This window comes from Nerophis lumbriciformis, linkage group LG26, assembly GCF_033978685.3.
Source record: "Nerophis lumbriciformis linkage group LG26, RoL_Nlum_v2.1, whole genome shotgun sequence".
NCBI lineage: Eukaryota > Metazoa > Chordata > Actinopteri > Syngnathiformes > Syngnathidae > Nerophis > Nerophis lumbriciformis.
Window position 1 is genome coordinate 11,377,501 of NC_084573.2, and position 26,561 is coordinate 11,404,061.

Genomic DNA, 26,561 nt, shown 5'->3' on the forward strand with positions numbered 1-26,561 from the left:
AAATACTATATTACTATATAATAAAACAAATACAATTAATAAATAACTCTTCTTTTTCCTATGTTATTATTTCAAATACACCAAATTTCAACAGACATTAGGTATATTTACAAAAAGTATCGGATTGATATCGCCAATACCAGCCCGAAATTTACCCAGTATCAAAATCGGGTAAAAAATCAGTGGTATTGCACATCACTACATGTTACTGTTTCCTGGAGAGATGAAAGTATATTTTGCTTTCAAGCTACAAGACAGTGTTAGCTTTAAGAAGCATACTAATATTTCAATATCAACTCTAAGCAGAGAAACCATTGCTTTTACTGATTTAATGTTATTAAATGACAGGTCAGGGTTCAGTAAAATAAAAATAGATTCCACCCTCAGCACACATTGTCAGTCAGAAGAGTGATGACATTTTGTCTGGTTAAGTGCGATCCAACCTGGTCAATATGTCCGCTGCTGTGTCGCCACTTTTAAACGTCTTCTACTTGGAGTCTTTGTCGGCGTCCGTGAGCGCGGAGCGGACGCCCAGTTTCTTCAACTCCTCCACCAGGTCGCCGTTCTGGTGCATCTGCAGGAGGATGTCGCAGCCTCCCACGAACTCGCCGTTGAAGTACACCTGAGGGATCGTCGGCCAATTGGAGAAGACTTTGACTCCTGTGGGAGGGAGAGGACAAAACGCTCGGCGTCAGGAAACAAGAACACGTGCTATGAAATGTCGGCAACTGGAAAAAGTTGTCACAATACCGCATTTCCGGTGGTTGGTACTGACACCTACTTCTGTGATCGGGGTTGGGCCGAAAACGATATCAATATATATCGACATAGACAAGTAATCGATATCAAAAAATGGGCTTTCTGCTCCGCCGCTCCCAGTCTGTGGAACGCTCTCCCTGACCACCTGAGGGCACCACAGACTGTGGATGCTTTTAAAAAAGGCTTAAAAACCCTTCTTTTTGGAAAGGCCTTTTTTTTTTTAGATATATGCATACTAGTTTTAACTATTTGGCTGTTTTATTTTTTATTATCTTTTTATTTTGATACGCCGTAGCACTTTGAGGTTGTTTGCTCAATGTAAAGTGCTTTTTACAAATACAATCTATTATTATTATTAGTTCAATAAAACACACGTCGAGGATAGCGCCAAGTAGTAAAGTGCACTTTTAGGAGTAAATATACAAAAAATAGCTAAAAAGCGAGGAGAAAAAATGAGCATGCTAATATGATAGACCCTAGCATACTTCCCAGATGGCACCACGCATCACAAACCATGAATGTTTATAGGTTTAAACATACATTTAGTTAAAAAGCTAGCATAATTTTCACGATCAAAATCCTTTATTTTATTTTTTTTAAGCATAAAATAAGCTAAAAGCTAGCATGTTAATGTTAGCATAATGACATAGGACAAGTTAGAACACTTTTAAGATGGCGCCAAGTACTAAAATGCACCATTTTTGTTGTAAACATAAACAATTAGCTAAAAATCTAACATAAAATGTTAGCATGCTAATGTTAGCACATGTCTAAGGCAGCGCCAAGTAGTAAACATACAAAATTAGCTAAAAAGCTAGCGCACAAAAAATTGAGCAAGCTGATTGGCATACTTTCAAGATCAAAATCCTTAATTTTATTTCAAAAAATATATAAATTAAGCTAAAAGCTAACATGTTAATGTTAGCATAATGACATAGGACAAGTTATAGAACACTTTTAAGATGGCGCCAAGTAGTAAAATGCACTATTTTTGGTGTAAACATTAACACTTAGCTTAAAATGTTAGCATGCTTATGTTAGCACATGTCTAAGATAGCGCCAAGTAGTAAACATACAAAATTTGCTGAAAAGCTAGCGCACAAACAATTTAGCATGCCGATTGGCATACTTTCAAAGATCACAATCTTTTATTTTATTTTTTAAAACATAAATTAAGCTAAAAGCTAGCATGTTAATGTTAGCATAATGACATAGGACAAAGTTAGAACACTTAAGATGGCGCCAAGTAGTAAAATGCACTATTTTTGGTGTAAACAAACAATTAGCATACTTTCAAGATGGTGCCAAGCATCAAAATCTAAGATTTAAACATAAATGTAGGTAAAAAGCTAGCATAAAATGTTAGCACATGTCTAAGATAGCGCCAAGTAGTAAACATACTAAATTTGCTGAAAAGCTAGCGCACAAACAATTTAGCATGCCGAATGACATACTTTCAAAGATCAAAATCCTTTATTTTATTTTTTAAAACATAAATTAAGCTAAAAGCTAGCATGTGAATGTTAGCATAATGACATAGGACAAAGTTAGAACACTTAAGATGGCGCCAAGTAGTAAAATGCACTATTTTTGGTGTAAACAAACAATTAGCATACTTTCAAGATGGTGCCAAGCATCAAAATCTAAGATTTAAACATAAATGTAGGTAAAAAGCTGGCATAAAATGTTAGCATGCTAATGTTAGCACATGTCTAAGATAGCACCGAGTAGTAAACATGCTATAAAGCTAGTGCACAAAAAATTGAGCATGCCGATTGGCATACTTTCAAGATCAAAATCCTTTATTTTATTTTAATTTTAAACACAAATTAAGCTAAAAGCTGGCATGTTAATGTTAGCATAATGACATAGGACAAGTTAGAACACTTTTAAATGGCGCCAAGTAGTAACATGCACTATTTTTGGTGTAAACATAAACAATTAGCTTAAAAGCTAGCACGAAACATACTAGCATACTTTCAAGATGGTGCCATGCATCAAAATCTATGATTTAGACATAAATGTAGGTAAAAAGCTAGCATAAAATGTCAAGTATGCTAATGTTAGCATAATGACATAGGACAAGTTAGCACACTTCTAAGATAGCGGCAAGAAGTAAAATGCACTAATTTTAGGAACAAACATACAACATTAGCTAAAAAGCATACTAATATAGGAGACGTTAGCATACTTTCAAGATGGTGCCAAGTATTAAAAGCTATGATTTTTAAGTCGCTTACTGTACAATGTCTGCTCTCACTGCAATGACGACTGATAGGATGTCCATACAGTATGTGTGAATGCTTGGACATTCACACAATAATAACAATGACAATAATAAAAATAAATAGATCGTTTTTGGTTTAGAATCTTCCATTTGTGAATGCTTGGACATTTACACAATAATAATAATAATAATAATAATAATAATGAATATGATTTTTGGTTTAGAATCTTATAATTGTGAATGTTTGGACATTCACACAATAATGAAATGATTGTTTTTTGGTTTACAATATTTGTGTGGATATTTGGACATTCACACAACAATAATAATAATAATAATAATAATACATCGTTTTTGGTGTAGAATCTTATTTGTGTGGATGCTTGGACATTCACACAATAATAATAATAATAAATAGATTATGTTTTGGTGTAGAATATTATATTTGTGAATGCCTGGACAGTCACACAATAATAATAATAGATTGTTTTTTTGGTGTACAATATTTGTGTGGATACTTGGACATTCACACAATAATAATAATACTAACAAATCGTTTTTGGTGTAGAATCTTATCTGTGGGGATGCTTGGATATTCACACAATAATAATAATAATTATAAATGGATTGTTTTTTGGTGTTCAATATTATTTGTGTGGATGCTTGGACATTCACACAATAATAATAATAATAATAATAATAATAATAATAGATGATTTTTGGTGTAGAATCTTATTTGTGGGGATCCTTGGATTTACACAATAATAATAATAATAGATTATTTTTTTGGTGTAGAATCTTATATTTGTGAATGCCTGGACATTCACATAATAATAATAATAATAATAGATTGTTTTTTGGTGTACCATATTTGTGTGGATACTTGGACATTCACACAATAATAATAATAATACTAACAAATCGTTTTTGGTGTAGAATCTTATTTGTGTGGATGCTTGGACATTCACACAATAATAATAATAATAATTATAAATAGATTATTTTTTGGTGTAGAATCTTACATTTGTGAATGCCTGGACATTCACACAATAATAATAATAATAATAATAATGAATATGATTTTTGGTTTAGAATCTTATAATTGTGAATGTTTGGACATTCACACAATAATGAAATGATTGTTTTTTGGTTTACAATATTTGTGTGGATATTTGGACATTCACACAACAATAATAATAATAATAATAATACATCGTTTTTGGTGTAGAATCTTATTTGTGTGGATGCTTGGACATTCACACAATAATAATAATAATAAATAGAATATTTTTTTGTGGTGTAGAATCTTATTTGTGAATGCCTGGACATTCACACAATAAGTTGTTTTTGGTGTACAATATTATTTGTGAGGACGCTTGGCAATCACAATAATACTAATAAATAGATGATTTTTTTAGGGTGTATAATTTTATATTTGAGAATGCCTGGGCAGTCACACAATAATAATAAATTGTTTTTTGGTGTACAATATCTGTGTGGATACTTGGACATTCACACAACAATAATAATAATAAGTCATTTTGGTGTTGAATCTTATTTGTGTGGCTGCTTGGACATTCACACAATAATAATAATAAATATATTATTTTTTGGTGTAGAATCTTATATTTGTGAATACCGGGACATTGACACAATAATAATAAATAGATGATTTTTTTGGTGTAGAACCTTATGTGTGTGAATGCGTGGACAGTCACACAATACTACTAATAATAATAGATTGTTTTTGGTGTACAATATTTGTGTGGATACTTGGACATTTTGGCGTTGAATCCCATTTTTGTGGCTGCTTGGACATTCACACAATAATAATAATAATAATAAATAGATTATTTTTCGGTGTAGAACCTTATATTTGTGAATACCGGGACATTGACACAATAATAATAAATAGATGATTTTTTTGGTGTAGAATCTTATGTGTGTGAATGCATGGACATTCACACAATAATAATAATAATAATAATAATAGATTGTTTGTGGTGTACAATCTTATTTGAGTGGATGCTTGGACATTCACACAAATAGTGAACCGTAATCATTTGCAATCTAAAAAAAATGTGTTCACTTTTGTTTATTTTCAATACACTTGTTTTACTTCTGGCCCTAATTTAGCTCCATACTAACGGATCCGCGTCCTGTTTACTCGTATATTTTGTAAGTCCTGGCCGCACAGCGTGAGGAAAGTCAGCTGCCATGTCACTTGGAAGCAGCACCGCCCGCTGCAACTTGTGCAAAACACTGATAAAAGTAAGACTGGGCTGAGCTGGCGTGTGGAGTCACCATGACTAGCAACATTCCTCACCAGCCAATCACATTATCTCCTTCCAACAAACCCAGAAGATAGTTGTTGGTATCGTTTTGTCACTAGGAGCATTTTTCACACAAAGTACAGTTGAATTATCAGTTAAAACTTCAACATTTCCAAAAGACATTGCCTTTAATGGATATATTTTTATTTATTTGACGAGTTTGTTGTATGTTTGTCCTTATAATTTGCAATAATATTAGTCTAAACAGGGGTGTCCAGATTGCGGCTCAGGGCTAATTTTATAAAAAGGCACACATTTTAAAAACCAAAATTGCAAAAAAAATATATAAAAAGTGAAATAAAAAAGCAAACTGGTGTAATGTAACAAGAATTTTTTTTTCTTCAAAACTGTCAATCAGAAAATATTAAAAACGTATACCGTATTTTTCCGGAGTATAAGTCGCACCTGCCGAAAATGCATAATAAAGAAGGAAAAAAACATATATAAGTTGCACTGGAGCCCGGCCAAACTATGAAAAAAACTGCGACTTATAGTCCGAAAAATACGGTAACTGACCGATAGAGCTGAAGTTGATCTAGAAATTTAAGTGTTGAAGATAAAAAATAATATATATTGATATATGACTTTTTTTAACTCTCTTGGTTGGATCCTCAAGATCTTTAGTGTGATTCATTGCTCAAAAAATATTACTGAATTAAAATGGTAATGAATTATTGACCTGTTTAAGGCGCCAATTATTTCGCATCAAATACTCCACTTTGCACATTTTTTTGGAGGAAAGATTGCATATTTTGTGTTTTTCCTATTTAATGACGAGGGTTTTCACAAATAGGGCGAGTGACATAACAAATGTTTTAACTTTATGTCATCTGATGTTCATGTATAAATATCTAAGCGTTGAATGTAAAAATAATATTAATATAACTTATTTTTAACACTTTAATGACTGAGACTCTTAAATGTCACCAACATTGATAGAGCAAAAAAGCATTAAAAACTGGAATAAAAAGGCAAACAGAAGAAATGTTGCAATACTGCCACTAAATATTAAAAATGTGTAACTGACCGATAGAGATTTAAATGTTGAAGATACAAATAATATATATTGATATATGACCTTTTTCTTTTAACACTTTTATGAGTGGGGCCATTTTGGATATTTAGTGTGACTCATTGCTCAAAAAATATTACTGAATTAAAATCAACGGTAATGAATTATTGACCTGTTTAAGGTGCTAATTATTTTGCATCAAATATTGCACTTTTCACATTTTTTGGGGGGAAAAATTGCATATTTTGTGTTTTGCCTATTTAATAAGGAGGGTTTTCACAAATAGGGCGAGTGACATAAAAAACAATTAAACTTTATGTCATCTGATGTTCATCTATAAACATCTAAGCGTTGAAAGTAAAAATAATATAATGACATAACACAACAGAACAAATACCCGGAATTCCCTGCAGTACCAACTCTTCCGGGACGCTACACTATTTTATTTGGTACAGGGTGTAATTATAAGTGTGACTAGTAGATGGCAGTCAAACATAAGAGATAAGTTTCAAGTAAACAACGCCAACATTTTTAAATGTTCCATTGAAAATATAGAACACAGGGCGCTCAAAAATCTTATCAAAATGTTTTAGTAGTAAATGTTTTAGTGCCATTTCTAATATAAAGTCGTGTAAAGTTCTTACTTATATCTGTCAGTAAACTCTCCATGAAAGCGCTAAAACATACCGGTGTAGTGAGTATACATTATCTCATTGTAAAGAGAATTCCATAGTTTAACCCCCACCACTGATATGCACATTTGTTTTAAAGTTGTCCTTGAATACTGATGTTGGAAATGAGATTTTCTTCTATGATCTTCATTCTCAGAAGTGATGACAAACATTTTTTGTAAATTTGCTGCTAATACTTTACTTTTAGCCTTAAACATGACACATCATGTCTGAAACTTTACTAGCGCCTGTAATTTCAATAAACCTGAATTAATAAATTATGTTAGTGTGTTCTAAGTAATCTACTTTATGAATAATCCTTATAGCTCTTTTCTGTAGTTGATACAGAGAAAGTTGCGGTGCACAAGGAATACAATTTGAAACGTCATTATACAACTAGACATGCTGAGGAGTATGCAAAATACCAGGGAGATGAGAGCGTGAACCGGGTTGCAAATTTTAAAACCAGTCTACTGAGGCAACAAGATTTCGTCAAGAAAGCAAGCGAAAAGAGCGATGCAGCAGTCAAAGCTAGCTACATGGTGAGTGGGATGGTTGCTAGGGCGGGAAAGCCATTCAAAGAAGGTGAATTAATCAAAAAGTACTTGTTAGATTTTTTTAAAGAAATATTTTCTTGCGGCCCAGCCTCACCCAGTTTCTGCATCCAGTGGCCCCCAGGTAAATTGAGTTTGAGACCCCTGTTTTAGACGAACGTTTGCGAGACATTTTAGACGGACGTTTGCGAGACATTTTAGACGAACATTTGCGAGACATTTTAGACAAAGTTTTGCGAGACATTTTAGACGAACGTTTGTGAGACATTTTAGACGAACGTTTGTGAGACATTTCGTCTAAAATGTCTCACAAACGTGCGAGACATTTTAGACGAACGTTTGTGAGACATTTTAGACCAACGTTTGTGAGACATTTAGTCTAAAATGTCTCACAAACGTGTGAGACATTTTAGACGAACGTTTGTGAGACATTTAAGACGAACGTTTGTGAGACATTTCGTCTAAAATGTCTCACAAATGTGTGAGACATTTTAGACGAACGTTTGTGAGACATTTTAGACGAACGTTTGTGAGACATTTAAGACGAACGTTTGTGAGACATTTCGTCTAAAATGTCTCACAAATGTGTGAGACATTTTAGACGAACGTTTGTGAGACATGTCATCTAAAATTTCTCACAAACGTGTGAGACATTTTAGACAAAAGTTTGTGAGACATTTTAGACGAACGTTTTTGAGACATTTTAGACGAAAGTTTGTGAGACATTTTAGACGAACGTTTGCGAGACATTTTAGACAAACGTTTGCGAGACATTTTAGACAAACGTTTGCGAGACATTTTAGACAAACGTTTGCGAGACATTTTAGACAAACGTTTGTGAGACATTTTAGACAAACGTTTGTGAGACATTTTAGACAAACGTTTGTGAGACATTTTAGACAAACGTTTGTGAGACATTTTAGACAAATGTTTGTGAGACATTTTAGACAAACGTTTGTGAGACATTTTAGACAAACGTTTGTGAGACATTTTAGACAAACGTTTGTGAGACATTTTAGACAAACGTTTGTGAGACATTTTAGACAAACGTTTGTGAGACATTTTAGACAAACGTTTGTGAGACATTTTAGACAAACGTTTGTGAGACATTTTAGACAAACGTTTGTGAGACATTTTAGACAAACGTTTGTGAGACATTTCATCTAAAATTTCTCACAAACGTGTGAGACATTTTAGACGAACGTTTGTGAGACATTTCGTCTAAAATGTCTCACAAACGTGTGAGACATTTTAGACGAACGTTTGTGAGACATTTTAGACGAACGTTTGGGAGACATTTCGTCTAAAATGTCTCACAAACGTGTGAGACATTTTAGACGAAAGTTTGGGAGACATTTTAGACGAAGGTTTGCGAGACATTTTAGACAAAGTTTTGCGAGACATTTTAGACGAACGTTTGTGAGACATTTTAGACGAACGTTTGTGAGACATTTCGTCTAAAATGTCTCACAAACGTGCGAGACATTTTAGACGAACGTTTGTGAGACATTTTAGACCAACGTTTGTGAGACATTTAGTCTAAAATGTCTCACAAACGTGTGAGACATTTTAGACGAACGTTTGTGAGACATTTAAGACGAACGTTTGTGAGACATTTCGTCTAAAATGTCTCACAAATGTGTGAGACATTTTAGACGAACGTTTGTGAGACATTTTAGACGAACGTTTGTGAGACATTTAAGACGAACGTTTGTGAGACATTTCGTCTAAAATGTCTCACAAATGTGTGAGACATTTTAGACGAACGTTTGTGAGACATGTCATCTAAAATTTCTCACAAACGTGTGAGACATTTTAGACAAAAGTTTGTGAGACATTTTAGACGAACGTTTTTGAGACATTTTAGACGAAAGTTTGTGAGACATTTTAGACGAACGTTTGCGAGACATTTTAGACAAACGTTTGCGAGACATTTTAGACAAACGTTTGTGAGACATTTTAGACAAACGTTTGTGAGACATTTTAGACAAACGTTTGTGAGACATTTTAGACAAACGTTTGTGAGACATTTTAGACAAATGTTTGTGAAGTGAAGTGAAGTGAAGTGAATTATATTTATATAGCGCTTTTCTCTAGTGACTCAAAGCGCTTTACATAGTGAAACCCAATATCTAAGTTACATTTAAACCAGTGTGGGTGGCACTGGGAGCAGGTGGGTAAAGTGTCTTGCCCAAGGACACAACAGCAGTGACTAGGATGGCGGAAGCGGGGATCGAACCTGCAACCCTCAAGTTGCTGACACGGTCACTCTACCAACCGAGCTATACCGCCCCATTTTAGACAAACGTTTGTGAGACATTTTAGACAAACGTTTGTGAGACATTTTAGACAAACGTTTGTGAGACATTTCATCTAAAATTTCTCACAAACGTGTGAGACATTTTAGACGAACGTTTGTGAGACATTTCGTCTAAAATGTCTCACAAACGTGTGAGACATTTTAGACGAACGTTTGTGAGACATTTTAGACGAACGTTTGGGAGACATTTCGTCTAAAATGTCTCACAAACGTGTGAGACATTTTAGACGAAAGTTTGGGAGACATTTTAGACGAAGGTTTGCGAGACATTTTAGACGAACGTTTGCGAGACATTTTAGACCAGGGGTGTCAAACTCAAATACAGAGTGGGCCAAAATTTAAAACTGAACAAAGCCGCGGGCAAAGGTTGAACAAATTAACCTTTTTGATAGGGACCCAAACAAGTTTTGCATTAAATATTGAACAAGCAAGGCTTATATAACTTTATAGTGACATGCAAAATCGAGTTTGAAATAATAATAATAATAATTTAAAAATATCAATGGCATATCAAATACAATTTAAATAAAAATTGAATGCCTCTTTTCTATTTGCAGCCTTCTGAGGTAAATATCAACATTAACTTTTGCCACAGGCTAATAAATTTGAAAATAAAATAATGAATAAACCAACCACTCAGGACTTTAAATTGCTCAGTTTGCAACACACTGATCTAATCTGATGTGCCCAAGCCAGATACCTGCCATCTTTTCTTGGATGCTAGGTCATTAATGTCGGGGCTCAGGCTTTGAGCTGAGGCATCTTTCATTATCGAACAAAGATGTTCATCAGTCATTATATCTCGTATTCCACAGTCTTGGGGGCGTGCCTGACTGCTTTTAACGTCCTCTATGAGCTGACGTCACGTCCCGCTTTTCATCCCTTCTAACAACGTGCCCGCCCAGTCACAAGACATGAGCAGCTCCTGTACGCGCACACACGTAAATGCAAAGCATACTTCATCAACAGCGATACAGTTTTCACTTAAAGTGGCCGTTTAAGCAACTTTAACATTGTTAGAAATATACGCCACACTGTGAATCCACACCAAACAAGAGTGACAAACACATTTTGGGAGAACATCCGCACAGTAACACAACATAAACACAACAGAACAAATACCCAGAACCCTTTGCAGCACTAACTCTTCCGGGACGCTACAAGGTGTGTGGATGTGTGTGTGGGGGGGCGGCGGGGTTTGGAGGTAGCGGGGGTGTATATTGTAGCGTCCAGGTGTTGTGCCGGATAATGCACCCCCGGACGGGAGTGTTTTATCAATATTAGGGCCACAGCATTAGGTACAACTACAGACTGCAGCACGGATTTCATATTTCATTCATTCACAACTCCTCCAACACGAACATTATTGTTTTTGCACTTTTGGCTTCTTATTAAATAACTTTTTCAAATAGATTCAATCTTGCAAGTGGAAACTTTAAGTGTGGGCTTTAGTTGATATAACACTCCCGTCAGGGGGTGCATTCTACACCGGGGGTGCATTATCCGGCACAACACCTGAAGAGTTAGTGCTGCAAAGGGTTCTGGGTATTTGTTCTGTTGTGTTTATGTTGTGTTACTGTGCGGATGTTCTCCCGAAATGTGTTTGTCATTCTCGTTTGGTGTGGGTTCACAGTGTGGCGTATATTTCTAATAATGTTAAAAGTTTTTATACTGGCACCCTCAGTGTAACCTATATGGCTGAAGATCAAGTATGCGTTACATTCACTTCTGTGTGCGTGTGAAAGCCACATATATTTTGTAACTGAGCCAGCACTCGTTGGACTGGATGAAAAGGGGATGTTACAATTCTCAGGAGGGGCACTGAAATTTGGGAGTCTCCCGGGAGGTTTGGCAAGTATGAGAATTAACAGTGTACCGCGGCACCGCCGCTGTACATAATCGGCGGGCCAGCTCTAGTGTTAATTTGATATCACCTCATGAGCCAAGTGAAATTACACGATGGGCCAAGTTTGGCCCGCGGGCCAGAGTTTGACACCCATGTTTTAGACGAACGTTTGGGAGACATTTCGTCTAAAATGTCTCACTCGTTTGTGAGACATTTTACACGAACGTTTGCGAGACAATTTAGACGAACGTTTGTGAGACATTTCGTCTAAAATGTCTCACAAATGTGTAACATTTTAGACGAACGTTTGCGAGACATTTTAGACGAAAGTTTGTGAGACATTTTAGACGAAAGTTTGCGAGACATTTTAGACGAAAAGGTGAACGTTAAGTCAAGACGACCGACTGACCTTCTCGAAGTTCCTGGTCCTCCAGCACGTTGTACGCGGCGTACTCGTCCACGCCGTGCATCCGGAGGATCTGGACGACGGCATTACTGAAGCCGCACAATGGCTGCTCGGGTGTTCCCTTCATGAAGACAACCACCTTGTCCTTCTTCACCATGACGTCCACGTCCTTCGGCGCGCCCGCCGCCGCGCACAGGAGCCGGCGAGAGGTCGTCCACCAGCGTCCTTCGGCGTCTACAGGCAGGGAACAAGGCGCCCCGGACCGCAGACACCGAGCGGTGTATCTTACTAAGCTATTCATGGCGTTTAATGCTTGAATGCAAGTTAATTTGGTCTGTTGTTTGACGACACGACCCAGGAGGAGCGAGACCGGAAATACACAACTACGTAGGTACGTCTTGAAGAGGCGGGACCTTAATGTTCATTGGCCAGCTGCGCGCGCACACAGTCAAATCTGTTTTGTGATTGGTTGTGGCAGACGTTCATCTTATTGAGAAAAAAAAAATAAAACATTGTGTTTACAGATTTAACTTCAACACAAACAAAATAGCTGAATATTTAGTAAGTTGAATAAGGATAGATAAAGTGAATTATACTTGGAAAAATATTGCTTACGAAAAATTATAACTTCTGGAGTGTTTTAAGTAAAGCGGCAGTCATTGCTTTTTTCCCCCCCACGTTTTTTTAAAATTCGAAACTTCGCGAAAGAAAACAAGGTTAACACAAATAAAATACAAACGTATTTAGCGGACTCAATAAAGATACGTCATTTCAATTGAACTTCACGCATTCTTGTTTACGAAACTGCAGAACATCTTCCGGGTGGCTTGAGTAAAACGGAAGTCATTCGTTTTTGTTCCGCATTTGAAACTTCGTTAAACAAAACCCAGTCAATACAGCACTTTTTAACACGAATACAATACCAAAATATTTACTAAACTAAATGAAGGTACGTAATTTTGATTATAGTTGACTAATTGCTTACGAAGCCATAGACATATGTGATTAGACGCCGCATTGGATGCGAGGGCGAAGGAAATTCGACCGCCATCTTGAACCGGTCATTTACTTGAGCAGCAGAAAGAAGCGGCAAGCAGAAGATGCCAGAGCATCGTGCTGAATATTCTTGTGCAAATCGGCGGAGAGTGAGAAAACAGAGCACGGAGAAATACTTTTCACGAGTAAGAGCAAACATTTCTATTAGTTGTATTTTGTGAATTGTTATACGGATATTGTTGTTAGCTATAAGCGCCTGTACGTTTAATGCCGATGCTCCGGATACAATCAATACTTTATTAGTCATATTCCTTTACACTGCCACAATAATGCTATTGTACATATAACATTGACCAGCATATTGTATTTTAAAATATAAACAACTGAACATCGAACTCATTTGTTGTTGTATTCACAATTTTATCAACTTTGCTTCCATCTACCTTCTTCCGCTGATCCAAAGTCAGGTGGCGGGGGCAGAAGCCGAAGCAGGGAAGCCCAGACTTACCTCGCCCTCGCCACTTCATCCAGCTCCTCCTCAGACTTTGCTTCATTATCAGACACTTTGCATCTAAATGTTAGTTTTGTTAAAGAAACGTGTAGCAGACTTGTATCATGACAAGTGTAAAAACTATGTTGGCTGAAATTATACAATTTCAATGTTTTTCCACTGTTCTGTGTTGTTTGTCTTGTTTTCAATGTATTGCAGGTCCTAGACGCTTCTAAATGTCATGTATTACAAAACAACATTTTACAGGTATCCGAAAGAGGGCAAGTATGGTTATAGATATATAACTACACATATGTGTATGGATATATAAATACACATATAAATATATATATACAGCAGTGACGTGCAGTCACTGGAAAGGCCTTGTGGCCCTGCAGTCATTCACAACTCCTCCAACACGAACATTATTGTTTTTGCACTTTTTGGCTTCTTATTAAATAACTTTTGTAAACTATTTTTATGGGCTTTCCTCTTTGTGATGTTAAGTTCCTGTCATGCGCTGTTATACAGTATATGCCTTGAGCTCTTATTTTGAAGGCGCTACGAGCGGAAGTGATAACACGTTGGAGTGGAGCGGAGGTTTTTGAAAGAAGGTAAATAAAGTGGTCCTCGTGTAAACTGGAGCCTCCGTGTTTGTTATTTTGTAGTTTCATACAGTATAGGCGACATTTATGAACCCTTGGTTACACTTTTTTAAATAGATTCAATCTTGCACGTGGAGAGTTTAAGTGAGGGCTTTAGTTGATATAACACTCCCGTCAGGGGTGCATTAATCCAGCACAACAGCGGCGCATGGACTTAATTTATAAGTAAACGTAAGACCATAATAACGTTTCTTTTATTAAATGTGCTTTTTTGTGTGCTACAGTTTGTATGTGTAAAGTTAAAGATAAGTTAAAGTACCAATGATTGTCACACACACACTAGGTGTAATGAAATTTGTCCTCTGCATTTGACCCATCCCCTTCACCCCCTGGGAGGTGAGGGGAGCAGTGGGCAGCAGCGGCGCCGCGCCCGGGAATAATTTTTGGTGATTTAACCCCCAATTCCAACCCTTGATGCTGAGTGCCAAGCAGGGAAGAATGCTGGTATGAGCTTTTAAACATAACCCGTTAACTGCTGCCAATCAAATGGTGAATAAGATACTCTTTAGGGTTCATATGTTTGTAAATCTGACTGTGATGAAGTCAGTGCCTCACCAGCCATCAACCTCACCGCACGTCACTGATATACAGTATATGCATAAGTGTATATGTATTTATATATAAATACACATATATATATATATATAACAATGTTTATATGTATGAAATACATATATATATATGTATGTATGTATGTACATATATACATACAAATATACATTTATATATGTATACATATATGTATTTATACAAACATACATGTATATACATATTTATATATACATAAATACACATATGCATTCATATATATACATAATACATATACACACATAAATATATATACCGTATTTTCCGCACTATAAGGCGCACCGGATTATTAGCCGCACCTTCTATGAATTACATATTTCATAATTTTGTCCACCAATAAGCCGCCCCGGACTATAAGCCGCGCCTACGCTGCGCTAAAGTGAATGTCAAAAAAACGCTGCGCTAAAGTGAATGTCAAAAAAACAGTCAGATAGTTCAGTCAAACTTTAATAATATATTGAAAACCAGCGTTCTAACAACTCTGTCCCAAAATGTACGCAAATGTGCAATCACAAACATAGTAAAATTCGAAATGGTGTAGAGCAATAGTAACATAATGTTGCTCGAACGTTAATGTCACAACACACAAAATAAACATAGCGCTCACCTTCTGAAGTTATTCTTCATTCGTAAATCCTTCGAATTCTTCGTCTTTGGTGTCCGAATTGAAAAGTTGCGCAAGCGTGGTATCCAAAATGGCCGGTTCCGTCTCGTAGAAGTCATCGGGAGTCAGTGTCGCTGTTGTTCTGTGAATCCTGCCTTCCGGAAAGCTCGGACCACAGTTGTGACCGAAATATCTGCCCAGGCATTTACGATCCACTGGCAAATGTTGGCGTATGTCGTCCGAGGCTGTCTGCCCGTCTTAGTGAAGGTGTGTTCGCCTTCGGAGCTGCGTGAAAAAAGCCACCCGGCCTCTTCGCGTAAACTTCCCTTAACCACTCGCTCATCTTTTCTTCATCCATCCATCCCTTCGAGTTAGCTTTTATGATGACGCCGGCTGGAAAGGTCTCTTTTGGCAAGGTCTTCCTTTTGAATATCACCATGGGAGGAAGTTTCTGGCCATTAGCATGGCAAGCTAGAACCACAGTGAAGGACGACTTCTCATTCCCTGTGGTGCGAATATTCACCGTACGTGCTCCCGTTCCACAGTGCGGTTCAGTTGCTGTGAAATACGGTAGTAATCCGTGTGCGGATGGAGAGATTGCGTCTTTTTATGAACCGGATCGCTTAGTAGGAGCCATTTTGTGGTCTTTACAGATGTAAACAGGAAATGAAACGTACGGTGATATCCGCGCGTTTTTTCTTCTTCTTCCGGGGGCGGGTAGAAGAAGAAGCGCTTCCTGTTCTATGGGGGCGGGTGCTTTCCTTGGCGGTTGCTTGCGTAGAAGAAGAAGCGCTTCCTGTTCTACCGGGAAAAAAGATGGCGGCTGTTTACCGAAGTTGCGAGATCGAAACTTTATGAAAATTAATCGTAATAAAGCGCACCGGGTTATAAGGCGCACTGTCAGCTTTTGAGAAAAATTGTGGTTTTTAGGTGCGCCTTATAGTGCGGAAAATACGGTACACTATATTTTCAAAAGTATTTGGCCACCTGCCTTGTTTCACATATGAACTTGAAGTGCCATCCCATTCCTAACCAATAGGGTTCAATATGATGTGGATCCACCTTTTGCAGCTATTACAGCTTCAACTCTTCTGGGAAGGCTGGCCACAAGGTTGTGGAGTGTGTTTATAGGAATTTTCCACCAATGTTCCAAAAGCGCATTGGTGAAGTCACACACTGATGTTGGTTGAGAAGGCCTGGCTCTCAGTCTCCGTTCTAATTCATCCCAAAGGTGTTCTATCGGGTTCAGGTCAGGACTCTGTGCAGGCCAGTCAAGTTCATCCACACCCGACTTGGTTATCCATGTCTTTATGGAGCTTGCTTTGTGAACTGGTGCACAGTCATGTCGGAAGAGGAAGGGGCCCGCTCCAAACTGTTCCCACAAGGTTGTGAGCATCGAATTGTCCAAAATGTTTTGGTATCCTGGAGCATTCAAAGTTCCTTTCACTGGAACTAAGGGGCCAAGCCCAACTCCTGAAAAACAACCCCACACCATAATTCCTCCTCCACCAAATTTCACACTCGCCACAATGCAGTCCGAAATGTACCGTTCTCCTGGCAACCTCCAAACCCAGACTCGTCCATCAGATTGCCAGATGGAAAAGCGTGATTCATCACTCCAGAGAACGCGTCTCCACTGCTCTAGAGTCCAGTGGCGACTTGCTTTACACCACTGCATCCCACGCTTTGCATTGGACTTGGTGATGCATGGCTTAGATGCAGCTGCTCGGCCATGGAAACCCATTCCATGAAGCTCTCTGCGTACTGTACGTGCCCTCTGCTGGTTGTTCAGGGGAGTGTGTAGGTCACATTTATTTGTGCATCTGGTTTGTGGGAGAAATGTCTCATCCACGCAAAAGCAAAAAAAGTCATCCACATATGCAAATTCAATACAAAATCAAGCATATTTATATTCAAATCTCAAAAATATACTTAAATACACATTTATTGATACAAATTCTTGATTTATTTGTATGTCACATTTTTAGATTTATACATTTAATTTGTATATATTTTCAAATCTCAAAAATATGTTTACAAATACACGTTTATTTTTACAAATTATTTTTTTGTATATCACATTTGTATTTGTATATTTATTAATATATGCATATGTATTAGTATCATAAATACAGGTTGATGTGAGACAATTCTACTTCCATATGTACATGTCTTTCTTTTAAGGAAACTTGGCAAATAAATCTCCATTTCTGTTATTTTCTGACAAGATGGGGTGCTGAGTGCACATTTTTCATATTGGCCTCATGCATACATAAGCTTACAGTCCTTAGCTGATTTAAGTCAATAGAAAGTTTCATTACCAAAGCGAGTGAGTTGGTGGGGGTCAAAAATGCAAGCATGCAATAATGTGCAAAACTGAGATTTTATTCTGAAGAAAACTGAAAAGATTGTTTCTTGGTTAACAGTGCCAGACAGGAAGGTCTCCACCTGCCTCAGCGGTGCCACTGTGCCAAGGTTTTCCTCTACCTGCCTCAAGAAAGGTGGCGCCTAGAGAGCGAGGCCGTCACCGCCGTGCGAGGCAGGAGTCGCGTGTCCGGAGAAGATCGCACGTGAAGCTTCTGAGCCTCCAGAAGTCACGCCTTTTCATTCTCCCGCTTGCTTTTCGCAGGCCTTGTTAAAGCCACGAGCAACGGACAAGTGCAAGTGACAAAGTCGCAAGGCTGCAAACACACTTTGTTGCCGTGCATGAAGCTTAAAAATCCATCCAGACGCTCACAGCAGCTGACTAGTCTTGGGTGTCGTTTACATTTTCAAAAATGAAAGCATGCCAATTTAAAGGGGAACATTATCACAATTTCAGAAGGGTTAAAACCATTAAAAATCAGTTCCCAGTGGCTTATTTTATTTTTCGAAGTTTTTTTCAACATTTTACCAATCACGCAATATCCCTAAAAAAGCTTCAAAGTGCCTGATTTTAACCATCGTTATATACACCCGTCCATTTTCCTGTGACGTCACATAGTGATGCCGATACAAACAAACATGGCGGAAAGAACGGCAAGGTATAGCGACATTAGCTCGGATTCAAACTCTGATTTCAGCGGCTTAAGCGATTCAACAGATTACGCATGTATTGAAACGGATGGTTGTAGTGTGGAGGCAGGTAGCGAAAACGAAATTGAAGAAGAAACTGAAGCTATTGAGCCATATCGGTTTGAACCGTATGCAAGCGAAACCGACGAAAACGACACGACAGCCAGCGACACGGGAGAAAGCGAGGACGAATTCGGCGATCGCCTTCTAACCAACGATTGGTATGTGTTTGTTTGGCATTAAAGGAAACTAACAACTATGAACTAGGTTTACAGCATATGAAATACATTTGGCAACAACATGCACTTTGAGAGTGCAGACAGCCCAGTTTTCATCAATTAATATATTCTGTAGACATACCCTCATCCGCTCTCTTTTCCTGGGGGTCTGGCGGCAGATTTCTTTGACTTTATCGTTGGAAATGCATCTGCTTTGAGTGTCGCAGGATATCCACACATTCTTGCCATCTCTGTCGTAGCATAGCTTTCGTCGGTAAAGTGTGCGGAACAAACGTCCAATTTCTTGCCACTTTCGCATCTTTGGGCCACTGGTGCAACTTGAATCCGTCCCTGTTCGTGTTGTTACACCCTCCGACAACACACCGACGAGGCATGATGTCTCCAAGGTACGGAAAACAGTCGAAAAAACGGAAAATAGAGCTGATTTGACTCGGTGTTTGTAATATGTTTGAGAAAATGGCGGATTGCTCCCCGATGTGACGTCACAACGGCTCCGAGAGCGAATAATAGAAAGGCGTTTAATTCGCCAAAATTCACCCATTTAGAGTTCGGAAATCGGTTAAAAAAATATATGGTCTTTTTTCTGCAACATCAAGGTATATATTGACGCTTACATAGGTCTGGTGATAATGTTCCCCTTTAAAACCCCCAAACATGTTTTTTTACTAACTCTAATAGAACAGAATACATTAATCATATTCATTAAATTAAGTAACGCATTTGAAAATAAGAAACAAAAACCCCAATAAATAGTCATAATTATTGCAGCGATACAGAACGTGCATAAAACAACATGCTTGTGTTGTATATAATAATCCAACGTCAAAATAAATAGTATGTTCTTCAATTTAAAAACAAAACAAATATCTATTTCAACTTTGAGTTTATTAAGTGACACACTTTTGTCAAATTATAGTTGGGTTTTTTTGGTGTTATGAGGTAAATGCAGTGAATGCTGACCAAAAGTGGTTTTAAGATTTTTTTTAAAGTATTTTCTAAAAAAATAACAATATTACCAATTTTCTGTCTAAAGCCGGCCTGGGCAAATTAAGGCCCGTTTAAGTTTAATCTGGCCCGCCGGACATTCCCAAATAATTTTTTAGATCTTTAAGATGGAAACTGTAGCTGCCATTATGATGTGCAGTGATGTTTTCAAATGACCGTAAGTCTTGAACTATACAAAGTATTTCAATGGTTGGAATCTGCGCTTATGGATGATTTACCAGTTACTATGGTAATTTAATTAGTTACTATGGTCATCTAATTAGTTACTATGGTCATCTAATTAGTTACTGAGAGGAGCCAGATGAGGTGGTTCGGGCATCTGGTCAGGATGCCACCCGAACGCCTCCCTAGGGAGGTGTTTAGGGCACGTCCGACCGGTAGGAGGCCGCGGGGAAGACCCAGGACACGTTGGGAAGACTATGTCTCCCGGCTGGCCTGGGAACGCCTCGGGGTCCCACAGGAAGAGCTGGACGAAGTGGCTGGGGAGAGGGAAGTCTGGGCTTCCCTGCTTAGGCTGCTGCCCCCGCGACCCGACCTCGGATAAGCGGAAGAAGATGGATGGATGGATGGTAATGTACGTCACAGCAGCTCAGACGAGGCACCAAGCCGTGTGGGTGGGAAGCGTTTCCACAGACGCGGAAGGAGATTTTCACAACAAAGTTCTAAAGCTTAGTGATATATAGAATAGACTAGAATAGAATATAAAGTACTTTATTGATCCCTGGGGGAAATTCAGCAAATATCAGTGGGTGGGTTTATTTTGTACCCTTCGCGATCATATTTTACCGTTTGTTGCATTTTTGGGATGTCACATTCCTATTTAGTCAATATTCAGTGTTTTATCGTTCATAGAATTTTTTTAAAATTCCATTACGTTTTTAAGGCGGTCTGTCATAACGTTTTTAGCAGTCAATCAGACATTGTTGTGAGGTTTTGTATTAGTGTTCCTAAAAATAGGTATACCGGCCCCCAGACACATTTTTTTCTCTAAATGTGGTCCCCGATTCAAAATAATTGCCCAGACCTGGTGTAAAGGAATATTTTTGATTATACGTTTTTTCAACCTGGATTTGAAGTTGAAAGAAATACTTTAAAAAAAAAAATGTTTTAAAGAGTAAAATGTACGTAATGTTGGGTCTTCTGACCAAAAAGTTGTTTTTAAACATTTATTATTACTTTTAAAACACAGGGTGGGTCTCTTCTTACATAAAAACAAGACATAAATAACTAATACGTTTTCAACCTGGATTTTTAAGTGACACTGCATAAAAATAAATGTGATAATAAAAACAATTCTACAACTTGACAAACATTGATTTTTTTTTCAACGTTTGTGTCAAATTATAGAACTTTTTTGGTCTTGAAATGTAGTGAATGTTGTGTTTTCTGAGCAAAACATTATATATAAATGTTACCTTTTAAAAACAACTTGCTTGTATTGTAATGGTGATGCTCGTGATCACGTTGGGGCTTTGTGATGAGTAACTGAGGCCTCGGTGAGTGTGTGGCACACCCACTGGCTGCATTGACACAGTGACGGTGTGTCATAATGATCACCCATCTGTTGTATTATAAACGTCACTCAATTTGACCTGCAAATACAATTATTTAGAGCATATAGTTGTTACACTTTGTTTTTTTCACAAACAATTGCGAGGAAAGTTAAACGCGACATGCAAACTCCACTCCTTCGGACTTCTTTTAGCACGAGCGATCGCAAGGAAGCGCTTCCTGATAGACACAGCTGTATCGGTCACATGATACTTACCTGAAGTGACACACACTTTATGGAGTTTTTGATACTTGGCACCATCTTAGGAGTATGTCAACGTATATGTCGGCATGCTAATGTTCGTATGCTAACACTAGCATGCTAAAATGTTATAGTAGCATTTCAGCTATTTTGTATGTTTACACATACGCATGCATGAATTTTGATACTTGACACCATCTTAGGAGTATGTCAACGTATATGTCGGCATGCTAATGTTCATATGCTAACGTTAGCATGCTAAAATTTTATGGTAGCATTTAAGCGATTTTGTATGTTTACACATACGCACGCATGGATTTAGATACTTGGCACCATCTTAGGAGAATGTCAATGTACCGTATTTTCCGCACTATAAGGCGCACCTAAAAACCACAATTTTTCTCAAAAGCTGACAGTGCGCCTTATAACCCGGTGCGCTTTATTACGATTCATTTTCATAAAGTTTCGATCTCGCAACTTCGGTAAACAGCCGCCATCTTTTTTCCCGGTAGAACAGGAAGCGCTTCTTCTTCTACGCAAGCAACCGCCAAGGAAAGCACCCGCCCCCATAGAACAGGAAGCGCTTTAAGCAACCACCCGCCCCCGGAAGAAGAAGAAAAAACGCGCGGATATCACCGTACGTTTCATTTCCTGTTTACATCTGTAAAGACCACAAAATGGCTCCTACAAAGCGACAAGGATCCGGTTCATAAAAAGACGCAATCTCTCCATCCGCACACGGATTACTACCGTATTTCACAGCAACTGATATTCCTGTGAACCGCACTGTGGAACGGGAGCACGTACGGTGAATATTCGCTCCACAGGGAATGAGAAGTCATCCTTCACTGTGGTTCTAGCTTGCCATGCTAACTTCCACCCATGGTGATATTCAAAAGGAAGACCTTGCCAAAAGAGACCTTTCCAGCCGGCGTCATCATAAAAGCTAACTCGAAGGGATGGATGGATGAAGAAAAGATGAGCGAGTGGTTAAGGGAAGTTTACGCGAAGAGGCCGGGTGGCTTTTTTCACACAGCTCCGAAGGCGAACACACCTTCACTAAGACGGGCAGACAGCGCCGGACGACATACGCCAACATTTGCCAGTGGATCGTAAATGCCTGGGCAGATATTTCGGTCACAACTGTGGTCCGAGCTTTCCGGAAGGCAGGATTCACAGAACTGCTGCACAACAACAGCGACACTGAATCCGATGACTTCGACGAGACGGAGCCGGCCATTTTTGGATCCCACGCTTGCGCAACTTTTCAATTCGGACACCGAAGACGAAGAATTCGAAGGATTTACGAATGAAGAATAACTTCAGAAGGTGAGCGCTATGTTTATTTTGTGTGTTGTGACATTAACGTTCGAGCAACATTATGTTGCTTTTGCTCTACACCATTTTGAATTTTACTATGTTTGTGATTGCACATTTGCGTACATTTTGGGACAGAGTTGTTAGAACGCTGGTTTTCAATATATTATTAAAGTTTGACTGAACTATCTGACTGTTTTTTTGACATTTACTTTAGCGCAGCGTTTTTTTGACATTCACTTTAGCGCAGCGTAGGCGCGGCTTATAGTCCGGGGCGGCTTATTGGTGGACAAAATTATGAAATATGTAATTCATAGAAGGTGCGGCTAATAATCCGGTGCGCCTTATAGTGCGGAAAATACGGTATATGTTGGCATCCTAATGTTCGTATGCTAACGTTAGCATGCTAAAATTTTATGGTAGCATTTTAGCTAATGTTTGTTTAAAACAAAAAACAATCATGGTTTTTGATACTCGGCCCCATCTTGTAAGTATGCTATCTCATACCATGTTTTCATGCTAACATATTATGCTAGCATTTTAGCTATGTTTACACCTACACACCATGGATTTTAATACTTGACACCATCTTAGGAGAACGTCAACGTATATGTCGGCATGCTAATATTCGTATGCTAACGCTAGCATGCTAAAATTTTATGGTAGCATTTTAGCTAACTGTGCATGTTTACACCTACACACCATGGATTTTGATACCTGACACCATCTTAGGAAAACGTCAACGTATGTGTTGGCATGCTAATGTTAGCATGCTAAAATTTTATGGTAGCATTTTAGCTAACTGTGCATGTTTACACCCACACCCCATGGATTTAGATACTTGGCACCATCTTAGAAGAACGTCAACGTATATGTCGGCATGCTAATATTCCTATGCTAACGTTAGCATGCTAAAATTTTATGGTAGCCTTTTAGCTATCTGACGGACATCTACACCTCCCGCTGCCTCAACAGAGCCAGTGCCATCATCAAAGACAGCACCCACCCTGGCTCTGACCTGTTCCACCTGCTGCCCTCTGGGAAGCGCTACAGGTGCATTAAAACCAAAACAAACAGGCTAAAGAACAGCTTCTTCCCCAGGGCCATAACCATCCTGAACGGACTGCCCCATTGTCCCTCATAACTGCCTTCTCTTCGGTGCAATAACCCATTCCACCAACCACCCCGTTTTTGTTTTGTTTTTTCATGTATATATTCATTTCACACCATATTCATTGCACTTCTACATTTTTTATATTTTATATATATTTGCACATTGTTTTTCTAGCATGCACACATCGCACTGTATGGAATGGCCTCAATCTCGTTACCTTGCGTAATGACAATAAAGCTGATTCTGATTCACACCATCTTAGGAGAATGTCAACGTAAATGTTGGCATGTTAATGTTCGTATGCTAAAATTGTATGGTAGCATTTTAGCTGTTTGTTTAAAACTAAAAAAATCATGATTTATGATACTCGGCCCCATCTTGTAAGTATGCTAACTCACACCATGTTTTCATGCTAACATGGTATGCTAGCATTTTAGCTAATTGCGCTAGGTTTACACCTACACACCGTGGATTTTGATACTTGACACCATCTTATGAGAATGTCAACATAAATGTTGGCATGCTAATGTTAGCATGCTAAAATTTTATGGTAGCATTTTAGCTAATGTTTGTGTAAAACTAAAAAAATCATGGTTTTTGATACTACGCCCCATCTTGTTTTCATGCTAGCATTTTAGCAAATTGTGCATGTTTACACCTACACACCGTGGATTTTGATGCTCGACACCACAGTATCACCGCGGCTCGGTTCTGCCGGCGTCACAACGCGCGTGCGCACAAAGCACAAGTGGAAACCAAGGCAAAGCTCCTCCGACGCTTTATTAAAACTGACTAAAGCGCAGAAAAAAGTAGAAAAAAGGTAATCAAGTCGGCCAATTGAAATAGTTGCTTGTAACGAGACAAACTCGCTTGGAAGTTATATTTACATGAGTACCTTCAAGGCGTCGATGTCCATGATGCCCCAACAATGGCGGTGCATCTTTAAGACACTTTATCCACCCGTCAATGAGTTACTTCTTCCCCATGATGAAGCTCGGAACCTCGGCGTCGTCCTCGGCTTCTTTCTCGTCCTCCTGCTCCTCCTCCTCGCTGCTGGACGAGCTGCTCTTTGCCTCCTCTTGGTCGTCTTTCGAGTCCTGCTTGGCTTTCTTCGCCGTCAGCTTCTTCAGCTTCAGTTTCTCGCGCTTCTTCCGCCGCTTGGCCGTCCTCTCCTCGGCGTCGACTCGGTTCTGCTCCACCTTGTCCAGATAAGCTTGTTCTTTGTTGTACCTGGCGGACGTCTTGTCCAGGTAGTCTTGCCGCTGGTACTCCCGGCGTCGGAGGTGGCGATAGACGTGGAACTCGCCGCTGCCCGCGCCGGCGCTGGAGCCCATCACGTCCCGGACGAACTCCGGGGGAGCCCGCGGGGTCCATTGTTTGTGTCGGTCGGGGATGGGGGCAGGTTTGTCGGGGTTCCGCATCAGCCTGTCCAACTTTAGACGTTGCGCTTCGGCGAGGGTTTTAGCTATGACCAAAGGCTGGCCGCCTTTCCCTCCCGCTTTGGGAGGTTTGTTGTCCTTCTGTTCGTTCGCCGCCATCTTGCCGACCGTCCTCGTCGAGCTCAGAGCAGGGATAACCACGCCCCCCGCTCCCCGGAGCTCATTTGATTGGTCCCTTCTTCTTCTTCTTCTTTTCTTGCAGATTTCTCATGTAGTGCGCCACTTTTGCCCCATCGGTCGCTGGGGGAAAATGAATGTCTGTCTTGTTGATTATTATGACACCTGCTGAATGAAGGAAGCATCCTGAAGGTGAAAATTAGGGGTGTGGGAAAAAATCGATTCGAATTCGAATCGCGATTCTCACGTTGCCGATGCAAGATGGCGCCAGTATGTGCTTTGGCCTGCCGTCTCTCGCTGTCAGCTCTGTTCGTTTTTGTGTTTTTTGCGTCTATTTTCGTCTCTGTCAGCTCACTGCTTGTGTATGATCGCCAAACACTGTTGGATCTTTGCCCCTCTCCCACTGATATGATCAACTTCGACGTTGGTTTTTCGACGTCCCAGTCAGCTTTTTCACCTGGCCGGATTCCTGCCTTCCTTTCCCGCCCCCTGGCTCCTCTCCCCCGGCGGAAGCGTCTCCGGCGCCGCGGTAAACGTGGCGGCCAGCTGGTGAAAGTTAGGGCACTCCTGGCCCGGCTTCCCGTGGCTCCCCGAAGGATGAATGGTGCGGTATCCGGTCTCCTCCTGCACCCACGCTCGCTCGATCCGATCGGCTCCTGGCTGGTTCCTATCGTTGGTTTGGAGGAAGAAGCTTGCCGTCGTCGCTCCTGCTGTCCCCGTCCCCGGAGGCGCGGGGTGGATCACCGCCACCTGCGGGCTGTGTGTCGGGCCCCACCCGGATTAATTGCGGCCTTGGACGTGCTGGCCCCCGCCAGGTTCGGTCTTGTGAACGCAAGATCTTTGACAAACAAAACTTTTATCCTGAAGGATTTCTTCACTTCCCGCGGACTGGACTTCCTCTGTGTGACGGAGACATGGCTGAGAGCCGGTGAGTCCGCCCCTCTTAATGAACTTATGCCTTCGGAGTGTTCCTACTTTAATTCCCCACGGCCGTCCGGTCGAAAAGGAGGAGGATTAGCAGTCGTTTTTAAAAATGACTTTAAATGCCGTCA

At 39.4% G+C, this 26,561-nt stretch overlaps 2 protein-coding genes and 1 non-coding gene across 3 annotated transcripts; all 3 read right to left on the reverse strand.

Moving 5' to 3' along the window:
• Nucleotides 1-314: 314 nt before the first annotated feature.
• Nucleotides 315-12,532, reverse strand: glrx5 (glutaredoxin 5 homolog (S. cerevisiae)). Its single transcript, XM_061986797.2, has 2 exons — nt 12,132-12,532; nt 315-660 (listed from the first exon to the last, which is right to left on the reverse strand). Exons 1-2 carry the CDS (start codon nt 12,427-12,429, stop codon nt 488-490), a joined length of 471 nt encoding a protein of 156 aa, XP_061842781.2. The 5' UTR covers nt 12,430-12,532; the 3' UTR covers nt 315-487.
• Nucleotides 12,533-17,879: 5,347 nt separating this feature from the next.
• On the reverse strand, nt 17,880-18,161 carry LOC133624102 (small Cajal body-specific RNA 13). Its single transcript, XR_009817970.1, has one exon.
• A 6,547-nt stretch (nt 18,162-24,708) lies between these two features.
• prkrip1 (PRKR interacting protein 1) lies at nt 24,709-25,547 on the reverse strand. Its single transcript, XM_061986796.2, has one exon. The coding sequence runs from the start codon at nt 25,489-25,491 to the stop codon at nt 24,925-24,927; it is 567 nt and encodes a 188-aa protein (XP_061842780.2). The 5' UTR covers nt 25,492-25,547; the 3' UTR covers nt 24,709-24,924.
• Between the last annotated feature and the right edge of the window lie 1,014 nt (nt 25,548-26,561).